The following is an 11,803-nucleotide window of genomic DNA, read 5'->3' on the forward strand; positions in this document are numbered from 1 at the left end:
CAAATTTTTTGTCAGCTTCCACAGCTAACATATTTACAAAATTTAGTTGCTGAACTTAAGGTACTTGTTCGAACAAATAAAAATGTAAGTTTTTTCTTCGGTATTACTTTCTAAGGAGATCCCTCTTCTTTCTTAATCCCCAATGAAAACGACGGTCTTTTCAACCTGTATTAAAAACTAAAAATAGGAAATGCTGTTGAGTATTAATAATAAAGGACACTAAAAAGTATAGCCCATAGTTTTATCAGAGTTAAAATCCTTTTCTGTTTGCAGCGCCCTAAGTTGTGCGATTTCCTTTATCTTAGGGATAATCTTATTTTGAGTGTGGGGAAAATGAGCAAAACTAAACGTTACGGATAACGGGAAAAGGTTTCAAAAACAACAGCACGAAATGAAAATAAATTACAATGCATCGCGCTCTGCGATTTCTCAGTTAGAATGAAAACATCTCTTTACTTTCCAGGGGTTCGAAGATGATGAGGATGCCACTTTGTCAGCGGCCACAACACCTTCTCTGCCGGCCGACTGTGAGCCGCGACTAGAGAGCTGCTATTGCTGTCCCACGCACGCAGAGGGTCCTCCGGAAGTAGCCAGCGATGATCCGCGATTTGGGTTTGCTTTGCCCGTGCGGATTACCCAGGCTTCGCCAGAGCATTTGCGTCCTGTCCGCCGTGCCCATGACACCGTCTCGCCTAAGATCCAAAAACAGGTCAGCCTGTTTGAGGGCAACGTCGCTCAAGCAGCGGTACAGGAGAAGTGCGATCAAACCGGCTCGGTGGGGGGCGGACCGATTCTACACGCCTCCATTAATCTGCCGGCGGCGGGAACGCATCATCTGCGCCAGGATGCCCGACTGCGCAAGTTTGAGAACCTCACTCAGTCGACTTCGAACTCCAACTTTCCTTTTGAAAGCAACACGCTTAAGCGAACGCCCATGCAAGCCACTGATGATTATGACAACGTGAGTCACACCCAGAGCTGTACTGACCTCAAAAGTGGCAGCGGTGCAGTCCTCGGTGGATCACCACAGCATCAGAGAGGTATCTATGAAATATTACTAACATTTGTTTTGAACACCGTTTCAGCAAAGAGACGTGTTCGACCCTATTAGGTATAAATATATTTATATTATCAGCATTTCTCGGACGAACCGATATAGTCCTGTCCGTTTGGCCACCTGACCTTGTCCGTTTCTCCGTCTGTTTCGTTACCGGTAGTAGGCGCAGTTTAACGCTATTGTCTTAAAGCATATCCAACCACCATAAGGAATGTGCATCAGATCAAGTTAAAAAACTGTTTCTATGAGACGTCTATACCCTATTGCTATTACTTTAACCGTAACACAGAGAGGGAAATATAGTCCAATCCATTGACTTTTTCCGATGATGCATTGTGTTATTTGGTCAAAACTGCTTTATGAATGATCCCTTTCAAACAAAATTCTAAAAAAAAGTTTAAAAAAAAAAAAAACAATATACTATATGTATCCTGAAAACCGTAAACTTATGCTCAAATTATTTTGTTCCTTTACAGGAGGTGGAAGTGAAGTCCCGACGGAGCGGGAGCCTCCACGTGCATACTACGGCCGAATGATGAACGCGTGTTGCTCAACCTCGGCCTCGCCGTCCCCTTCGTCATCGCCCTCACCAGGGGCCCTGATCGTCAAGGAGCGATTTATAGAACCGCCAAAGCGGGGTGTCGTCCGCGGATATCATGGCAAAACACAGTCCATGGACGCAGACTTCTTGTTCAACGAGTTTCTGCTGCTGCCGGCCATGGCGCCCGCTAAGCTATCGTTTGATAGCTCCGATATCGATCAAGCCAGCTATGAAGAGGCACCTAGCACCTCTAAGCAGAGGCACTCATAACTTGCAGTCTACTGAAAATCCTAAAGCACTTGTATTCCTAATCCATGCAAATGTAACTTATAAAAGATAGTGCTTTTCCGGGCGCTATCAAATGGATCGACTAGCTATCGGAATCTTTAATCTTTATCAAATTGTTTGTTGTTCTTGGGCCAAGAAAATGTAAAAATAAAGGTTATTAATATTTTTTGTCCAAAAGAAGATGGGTTTTATTAAAAAATGATTAGGCAGATTTTCTTGACCTGCGATCAAACCCAAAGGCATTTACTACGGAGTCAAAGTATTCCAAGTGGGCCACCTCTGTTCCGAAGGTCCGATTTTCATCGAACTTTTTATAGGGGTCAAAATTTGGCTGGCGAAGTTTAAGAGGACAGTGCACCTCGAAAAGCCCTGGTCGCAGGCCAATGGCGCTACGTTTAACGTCGAAGCGACAACGGGGACAAGGCATATTTCGCATGGTTTGCGAACAAGTGCCGGGCCTTTGTGCGCGCTTATGAGTGCCAAAGATGCGTCGGATTTGAACACAAAGTGGACAGGTGCAGGATGGTTGCTAAGGACATGGCCCGACAGTGCGGACAGCCATAATAATTTTTTGTTGATTAGTGAAAAAATTATAAAATATTTTTAACCATTCCAAAGTTATAGAAATACTTTTTATATATTTTTTGTAATGAACAAATGGACTCAACTTTCAAAATGGTTTTAAACTCAATAGCTGATGAAGATGGTGACTAAAAAACTAAAATCTAAAAGAAAATTAAATTTATTTTTAAAATTATAGAATGATTGATCCTAACACTTAATTGAGCAATCGTACACTTTTATTTCGCGCGTATTTACGAAAAACTTCACAGGAAGGAAAGCATGCCATCACACTAATTGAAAGTGTAAGTAAAAAAGTTTGTTTTATTTAATTTAATAATGATAGTTATAAATTTTTTCAAACAATCATTAATTATTTTCTTGCTGACCAAATACTGGAGCTGGCAATGGGCGCTGCGCCCAAGGTGAGTAATATGCAGTCGTCGTGCTGAGGGTTCTGACCCGGAGAAATTCGTTCGACCCGTGTCCTGTCAGCAAGAACCCGGCTCTCAGGGCAAAGACAATGTTTTTCCTACTGTAGACAAACGCTGTCTCTGGGAAAAACTAGCGAGTCACGGAACGTGTTTCGCAAGATCCCACTTCAGCTGCCACTTATATAGCAGACGCTCGTCTACCAGAGCCACCTTAGATTTCCAGTCCAACGCAGGCAAGTCATGTCCGTGAAGCCAGTCGCCCTCATCCAGGGTAACGTCCTTCCTCAGCTTGAACTTCACTGCAATCCTGTGAGCATCCAAATCCATTGGAGGAGCACCAGCAATCTCCTGCAGTGCCACCATGGACACTGTCTTGTACTTGACCGAGGCACCGAAGAGGGCACAGGCGACCATGAGTCCACAGAATCGTCCCCTTAGCATGGGAGCTGAGCCCCAATCGACTTGGAGCTATGCTAGAGAAAACTCAGCCGCTCACCGACTAAAATGCCAAGGTACCGGCATTTGGTGATGTACGGCAGGCTTGCTCATTATGGCTGCCATCCGCAGACATCCGGTAGAACATCCTCCAGCCGATTCCCCATGACCCCTTGCAAGGATCGGTGGGAGAACAGTTGCGGAGGAGCACATTTGAGCAGTCGTGCCATGTCGTAAGTGGCTCGCCGTTCGACCTAAAACATCCAGGATCGGCTGTCTATTTCCGGTCTCCACATATTAGGTAAACTTGCGCCCATGAATCGTCCTTGTGCCGTCCCACAATGTCCCGCCAGTTTTGCTCCTTTATTGCCAGGAGGAAGCCTCTTATAATGGCCTGAGGCATTTCAAGTCAACATCGTCGTTGCCACTCCGGCGAGCTGCCTGCAGCCTGTGCCTCATTTTCCTGATCTCTTGTCGCTCGGTATTCAGTTCAGGATTCCACCATATTACGTTTTCCCTCGCTACAGGGACTCTCTGCTGCATTCCTTAACTCTACTCAGAAACTTCGCCTACTTGCGTTGGAGAGCCTCCATTGCGGTACCGGTGAGTCAAGACCGGACCCGACTATCATGTTGACCATCGCCCCAGCTCCCATCCGCTAAACTCTCTGCCCAAGAATGATTTCTTCGGACCGGGTAGTGCGACGAAAGTTCTTTCCATTGACCCATTCCTGTCTGCTCCTTTGCTTCCGACAGCGGAATAGCTTGGCAGTTTCGCGGGAAAACAAAGTTATGGGTTAAGTTATGGACGACAGTTTTTTCATTTGGATTTGGTAGGCTTGATTTTTGATTTATAAAAATTCGGATGAATTTGGGCGTTTATCCCTTAGTATTCCTCAACTTAGTGGCTTAGTGGTGTATCAGTGAAAACGGCAGATTTCCTGCATATGGTGTCCAACTCAATTGACTTTGCAAAATAATAATCATATTGGTTGTATCTTTTATGAATCGTCCGTATTGATAATAAGAGCTCAATCTCATTTAAGTGTTTACAAAACATTTCAAAATGTGGGCGCTAGACGGTTTCTAGTGTTATGGTCGTTTGTGGGCGTTAGTAGTGGGCGTTAATAGTGGGCCCTGCTGTGATCGAGGTAAAGAAGACTTCTGTGAAACTGCCCAACATTTAAATAAAACACAATATAATTTTGCTTCTGTTCTGACTCGATAATCTCAATAAATTTAATGTCAAATATGGTTACTTTATAAAATAATTGTAAGCATTATGGTGAGTATAGGAAAATAAAATAGGTGTTTATATAAGGAAGGAATAATTGCTTAAGATTTCCTTGTTCTTCCCTTCTAATATATGGCATTCCAACCGGCAGATTAGGAAGAGTTAAGTTCAGATCCCAAATCTACCCCGAGCGAGGATCTCCAATCGTTCCTTTTTACTATTAGTATAAAAGAAAAACAGGTTAAATGTGCACAACTGTTTGAAAAAAATGAAAAAAAGTAAAAATCAACAAGAAAGGAAGTTAACTTCGGCAAGCCCAAGTTTGTATACCCTTGCAGTTATAAGAAATAATCAACTTTAGTAAAAAATTGTTTCATATTATTTTCCCACTAATTTCCCGATTGTTCCTATGACAGCTATATGATATAGTCGCCCGATTTTGATTTTGATTTAATTCGAAATTCAGAACTTATTAAAAAATGTTATTTCCAAGTTTAGAAGGTTATATGTATGTTGAAAAACACCGAAGATATAATTTTTTTTAATTTTTTCCCCGATAGTTCATATGGGAGCTATAAGATATAGTTGTCCGATCCGGCTGGTTCCGACTTGTATACTACCTGCCCGATAGCTTTAAAACTGAGAAACTAGTTTGCGAAGAAACGGACGGACAGACGGACAGACGGACATGGCTAGATCGACTCGTCTAGCGACGCTGATCAAGAATATATATACTTTATGGGGTCGGAAACGTCTCCTTCACTGCGTTGCAAACTTCTGACTGAAATCATGATACCCTCTGCAAGGGTATAAAAATGCCTCTGTTATTAAATATCTGCTAGTCTGTTCGCCAATTGCAAAGCGCTTGATGCATTCCTATTGACAGACACCACTGTGTGGCAGAACTGATTTAATTTGTCCACATGTCTTATAAGTAAGGCGATAGGTATTGAAAAATAATTCGGACTTTTAAGACTCGAAATTTGTAAGCGCCCCGAAAAGTACTTCAACCTTTACTTAAATAAATTCGCCCCACAAATGTATTTTTTATAAATTCAATATTAAATAGTGAAATAGGTTATTTAGAAAACAGTTATCGAAAACAAATTCCTACCTTCCACATATTATTCTCCAAAAAAATGAAAGCTTACCTTAAGCAACATGGTTTAATTTAAGTTTTTTGTACACGTAACTCGTAGAGTAAGAGAGTATATCGTATTCCGAAAGTACATTGTAACAGGTCGAAGGAATAGTCTCCGTCCCGATAAAGTAATATATATTCTTGATTACATCACCAGTCGAGTCGAAATCGGGGGTCGATGGCGCTTTGCAATCCGGTTTGCTTTTATATCTACTTCTCCCCTATGCTCCCTTTAGCTGAGTAACGGATATCTTATAGTGGAGGCACCCGACCATAGCGTTCTCCCTTGTTTTAAAAATATAAAATTCTAGCTTCGTCGACCATATTCTCCTGAAGATTGGGGTTTAACATGATGTCAGAATATCAAATACATTTAATCAAACGGAAAACTTAAGGAGAAATTATTAAGAACCATTTTGTTCTAAGCTTTTCTTTATAACATTTTTAACAAAATTAAGAAAATGCAACCAGCGAGTTAAGCTTAAGGTTGAAGAAAAAGAAGGTAAATAAATATGATGTTGGAAAGAACCGATGCATAATCGAAAAATAATAAGTGGCAAAAGTGCGACCGAACGAGATATAAATTTCTAGAGAACTGCCCTTTATTTTATCTTGTTTTTTCATAGTTAAGTTACAAATTTTCCGTACTTGTTATATTTCATTCAATATCAAGTTAAAACTTTGCTGATTGTAGAAAAATAAAATAGGTACTTATTCAGGGCAGGAATGTTTAGATTAGAATTTCCTCTTGCCTTCAAAACTACGACATTTGAATTTGATCAGCTGTGTTTGAGGAGGAGTTTGGTCTTGATCCTCTTTCTATCCCGAGCGATGATCTCCAAGCGTTCCTTTGTGTTGGTCTGAAAGAAGATCATATGCAGCGTGCGGCTGGCCGTGCAGAGCTGTTAAGGAAAGCAAAGAAATAGTGGAACAAGAATAAATGAAATGGCCTCGATATCATCTACTGGTTGCTCTGCTCACCAGTTTTAAAAATGTCTTCAGCTGGCGCCAGAGGCATTCGTATTGGCATACACCAATAACAGTGATTTCACTGACTTAAATTGTCAATTTGGTCGGTTGGTATTGACAAAATAATTTAACTTTAATTTCATTTTGAGTTCTTAATTCATGGTCACCAAACCAACTTGCAATTTGTGTGTTAAAGCGGGCTGAAATAAACTTTCTCTGCGCGAAAATCCCTTTATTAATAACAAAATTATTCCCTTCGCAATAAAAACAAAATCTAACTCCTACATTCCGAAAATTACCCTCTGAGCATTATGAAAGGTTAACTTTAAATAACCTTGTTTTATAGAATTTTTCCACAGAGATCCCTCCACCGTTGAACGGATGGTCCATAAGGTTTTGCCGTTCCGAACATTTCCCAGTTATTTCCCCAACCAAATTTAACGGACTCTTTTATGCGATAGTTAGGCGATGTTTATCGGTGCAACTCTGAGTTCTTCTTCTTGTCAGTGAAAATTGAATCATTCACTACGACAGCTTAAACAATTATGAAAGGGAACAATATAAAATGGAAGGCGCAGAAGCAACAGTTTTGGTTTGATTAGCCACAGGTCTTCAGCTATTATCGGATGGAGATTCGGAATCGGAGATTCACATTTGTCAAAAATACGAACGGATTGCCTTTATGGGAATCTGTTACTTTGGATTTCTCGTAGAGCTACTGTGTTTTTCCAAAAGTCGTAGAACACATGTTTTCTAACTCAAGCTACTTAATACACCCATTAGGGTGCAAATTCAAATCAAAACCGGCCTCCAAAACTCCAATTTTGTAATTTTTAACCTTTCCGCTTTTACTGCTCTTTCTCCCAAATCAATCTTTCTAGTTTTGCAATACCTTTCACTTGTTACGATCGGACTATCAAAGCAGATTTTCATTTCTGCGACTTTTTATAGTAGTTGCCTTCGCACACTCATCTGGTGAGCTTTCGCCACTACGTGTACTGCCGGCCATAGTGACAAGATGTTAATATTTAAATGATAAACTAATAGTTAAACATTCAAATGGATATTCTTCTGATGCAATACAGTTTTGACTATTAGTTTAAGGCCCTCAACCCACCTGTTGAAGCAGTCGCGCCTTAAGGCGCAGATTAGCGGGCTCCTCTGCTTCCAGGCCGTTTCCGCAGGTTTCAAGATGTAGGTTGAGCACGAAGACCAAGGTGTCCCTGATGGTCTGGACTATACGCTGCACTTGCTCGGTGGCAAAGAGCCGGCGGGTCAAGAACCCCCGCACTGCTGCATTTATACGCGTGGCTGCCCACTGTCGCTCTTCCTGCTCCAGATTCGTATGACTCTGGCGGGGATCAGATTCGAAATTAAACAGGGGAAGAAGGCACTTGCTGAATGGGTTAGTAAATAGGTTAGCTATTGGTTCTGGAGGTTTGGTCCCTCGGTTTCCTCGCAGTCTTTGTTAAGGCACTTGGTAATCTAGCCACCCGACTTGCTATATCTTCTTGCGCTGCTTGAGTTGGGAAAGTGAAAATAATAGAATAGCATACAGAAAGTGTCCATAAAAGTTAAGGAGTGCATGCAAAAACTCCAAGTGCATAGACATTAGTGAATTATAAGTAGAAGTCCTTATAATTTCGGTTAGAATTTTAATAAAGACATTTTTGTGCCAAAGGTTTTTATTTTGTACTAGTATGCTCTCTTATAGCATACAAATATTTAAAAATTGTTTCGTTTCATCTGGCATTAAAAAAATTTTACATATTACTATTCGATATTCGTTGCTCCTTTTTAATGTCTAATAGATCGAATTCTAGGACATTCTTGGCGAAGCCCCTAGTGGACGGTGCCTGTTTAATTTTGTTAGACGTAACTTCCAAAGTAACATTACAAATGTTAGATAGATATTGTTATTTTTATGCTTCTTTTTGGTTATATCTTTAAGACGAGCCAATAAGCTTCTACACTTTTTACAATTAAATATTTACATGTGACTTGATTTGCCATCCTAATTCAACCGCGAGGGTAGAGACCCGCATTTTAAATGTTAAACTTTCTCTCTTTTAACGCAGGAGGATTCCTGGAAAATTTTTTGGTTTTATAAAATTTTCTTTACTTACAGTGATTTACAAGCTGTGTCCATATGGGTAATTATTTATTTACATTTTTCGAAATTCTGAAACATCGAAAAAGTGATATTCCCAGGAGCAGAAGTTAGTTTATTTAAAAACCACCAAAGGTAAACTTTCTAAAATTGTTTTTTTTAATATTTTTTTTTAACATTCCTATAGAAGCTACACAATACTGTTGTCCGATTCGGCTCAAGATAATAGCTTTGGGAAGGTTTAATCAGGATAGCTTTAAAACTCAGAGACTAGTTTGAGTAGAAAGGGGTAGGGACAGTCGATTTAGCCGACTCGTCTAGTGATTCGTATTCTAAAAACGTCTTCTTCAAGGTATTTAAAACTTCTGACTGAAATTTTCAAACCCTCTGCAATGGTATTCAAGTCCACCCTAATTTACATACATACGATATCGATATCGAGAAGAGTTTTAGTAAATTTATAAAAAAAATGTGTTCGAAATAGAAAACAAAAACCTTCGGCATTCAGTAAAGAAAACAAGGTAATAAACGAAATAGTTTGGATCACTTACATTCTTCAGTTGCTTGGGGGATGAGCTGCTTCTTGTTGGGGCGTTGCCCCTTTTCGACGGAGTGGAGCTGGCGTTTGCGGGGGAGCCCTTTGGTCGTCCTACTGCACTACCAACCTTCGCTGGTGATTTGATCACTTCGCGACCAGCAGCAATGTTCGATTTCCTGGGACTGCCCACGGTTTGCGATCGTCTCCTGACAACTTGCCCGCTTCGCCTACTATTGGTTAAGCTGCTGTTCCTGAGTGGTAACGATCGCGGTGTGCTGGGAGTACTTATCTCCCCTAGCAACTGCGGTTCCGAGTCGTAGCCCAGAGATAATTTCGGACTGAACAACCTCTTTCGAGCGGAAGAAGGAGCTGCCATCCGGCAGCTGTCTTCCATCGTGAGAAAATCATCCAGATGTTGGAAGCTGCGTGGCGTGGCATTCGAAAAGGAGGACATTGTAGGGGTGGATAGGCCACATTGCAGGTCTCCCGTACTGGTACTCTGCGAGACTAGACCATCAGGATTTTCGGTGCTCGATGAAACATCAATTTCAGCACACAGTTCCTCAATGAGTTGGCGCTGCTGTTGATCAAATTGCGTCTGCATGCGACGACGCTCCTCTTCCTGGTAAAGGACCAACTGATTCATCCGCTCCCGGTGACTACGCAGGTAGTTGCGCACTCCTGCTCTCCGGCTAGCTTCCAGAGGGCCATGTTCACCCAACGCTCTTTCTATTATACGTTCCACCTCACGATCTCTCCTGGAGCAGCTGCTACCGGTGGTTGTAGTGTTTGTTGTGGTGTTGCTGCTCTTACACCTGACACTGCGATTCACCCGTTTGGCCTGGGACTCTATGGTCTGCTTTTGAAAGTTCACCAAACTCTGGCTAGGCTTGACCGCCTGGGCCTCCCGCTGCATATGCTCCACAAGAACTTGAGAAGGCTCCTCCAGCGTGAAGCTCCGTGAGCGCTGAAAACTAGCTGGACCTGGCTGTAAGGACCCTAACTCCGTTTTCTTTACCTCCTTTTCATTGCACTCAACTATCGAAGGACTGGTACTAGAGCGCAGGATCCTCTTGTCCTGAACTTTGGGTAAAAGTTTACCCAGTCCCGACTGTTCAAACTGCAGGATGCGTTCGGTAATTCGATTGTGCCGCCTGGGGGACAAGTTCTCCACTGGCTCCAGCGGCGGCTGGGGCGTGGGAGGATCAACCTGTATGGTGGGCAGCTGAGTGTCAAGGACAAGAGTCTGAGGACGTGTCTGGCTTCGAGTGCTGTCGTAGATGAAAGTCTCCGTCTGCTTCAGCTGGGGCAGGCTCCGCCGACCGGCCATGTCGGATCCCGCCGAGTGTCTGGCCAGGCGGTAGCGTTCCTCCAACTTCAAAGCCATCTGGCGGGCAAGCTGCACCTCGCGCCTCTTGGCACTAGTGATCTGGAACATAAAGAGTGGGTTACGCCTTAGTAAGCGCCACTCCCTGGACAAGTTTCCGACTCACCAGTGGTGGTAGTATGGCTTGTCCATCCAGCCGAAACCGGAAGGAGGCGGGGTCCGCGCAACCAGGGGCACTGCCCTCGGAAGGGTCGCTCCAGATCGATATGGTGGTGCTGGCCGTGGGCGTAGTGTCCTCATTTTGGCTCCGGCTTAGCTCTACGGCCGCCAGTAGCTGCTCCATAGCCCTACTGAAAGAGGGATTTGCATTACATTAGGCAGTAAAAGTAATTACAAGCTATAAAACCACGCAAGAAACGCGAATAACACACTTACCAAGTGGCATCCATCGGTGTTAGCTACGGGGAATTTTGTTGGGAAAATCGAAATGTGTGCTCAAAAGACTGCTATGCTACTAATTTTTGTTTTGTTTAAATTTTCGTTCAATGTTCTAATTGGTTGTTTCTATTAGAGATGATAAATAACGATAGCACTGCGAGGGCCATCGACTTCCCGCCAAAAAGCAAGAAACCTTTGCAAAGGTATTCAAAATAAAAAAGTTTCGAAACGCTTTCAATTCAATATTGGGTTATAAACGTGAACGTTGTCGAAAGTAAAAGCTTGCAAAAGCCACTTGGACCACCTCAACACCAAAACCGACACTAATTTTCAAACAAAAATTCAAATCCCACAAAAATTGCGACCCCAATTTGATTTATCGATAACCGATTATTATATCTAGTTATGAAACACCGATTGCTACGAACAATTTTGATACCAAACTCCAAAAATAATAACGATTTTTTAAACTGTTAAAATTTATTAATTATTTTAGCGATAGTATGATAAATATTAGGATCCAGCATTTATTTATTTCGGAAGGGTAGTTATCAATATTTGTAATGTCTTTCATACCACATTCTAGCTGCTAAATTGAGCTGCTAAATTGATGAGTTGAAATTTCAGCAGTAAAGCGAGTTCATTAATTTCCGAGCAGCTGTGAGAAGTTGTCCAATTTTTTACTGAAATGTCTGAAAACTCAGTTTTAATGGAGCAGCTGAGAACAACTG

The 11,803-nt window shown here is 42.0% G+C and overlaps 2 protein-coding genes across 20 annotated transcripts in view; one reads left to right on the plus strand and one right to left on the minus strand.

The window, feature by feature from the left end:
• The window catches only part of LOC108028877 (inositol hexakisphosphate and diphosphoinositol-pentakisphosphate kinase), a 31,217-nt gene extending 29,151 nt beyond the window's left edge, over positions 1-2,066 (plus strand). For all 16 annotated transcript variants that reach the window (XM_017100871.3, XM_017100872.3, XM_017100887.3 and 13 more), the window contains 2 exons: positions 464-1,040; positions 1,534-2,066. In XM_017100871.3, the coding sequence (XP_016956360.1) occupies positions 464-1,040; positions 1,534-1,868 (912 nt within the window). In that variant the 3' untranslated portion in view covers positions 1,869-2,066. The remainder of the gene's footprint in view (positions 1-463; positions 1,041-1,533) is intronic.
• Positions 2,067-6,270: 4,204 nt separating this feature from the next.
• LOC108028891 (uncharacterized) lies at positions 6,271-11,446 on the minus strand. Of its 4 annotated transcripts, none has more exons than XM_044093418.2 (5): positions 11,070-11,445; positions 10,801-10,981; positions 9,321-10,736; positions 7,777-8,010; positions 6,271-6,592 (listed from the first exon to the last, which is right to left on the minus strand). In XM_044093418.2, the coding sequence occupies exons 1-5, from the start codon at positions 11,081-11,083 to the stop codon at positions 6,470-6,472; spliced, it is 1,968 nt and encodes a 655-aa protein (XP_043949353.1). In that variant the 5' UTR covers positions 11,084-11,445; the 3' UTR covers positions 6,271-6,469. The 4 variants fall into 4 exon arrangements, with proteins under 4 accessions (XP_043949353.1, XP_016956398.1, XP_016956399.1 ...); XM_017100909.3 differs by having other exon boundaries at positions 10,801-10,984; positions 11,070-11,444; XM_017100910.3 differs by lacking the exon at positions 6,271-6,592 and having other exon boundaries at positions 7,873-8,178; positions 10,801-10,984; positions 11,070-11,446.
• Positions 11,447-11,803: the final 357 nt, after the last annotated feature.

This window comes from Drosophila biarmipes, chromosome X (assembly GCF_025231255.1).
Source record: "Drosophila biarmipes strain raj3 chromosome X, RU_DBia_V1.1, whole genome shotgun sequence".
In the NCBI taxonomy this organism is placed as follows: Eukaryota; Metazoa; Arthropoda; class Insecta; order Diptera; family Drosophilidae; genus Drosophila; species Drosophila biarmipes.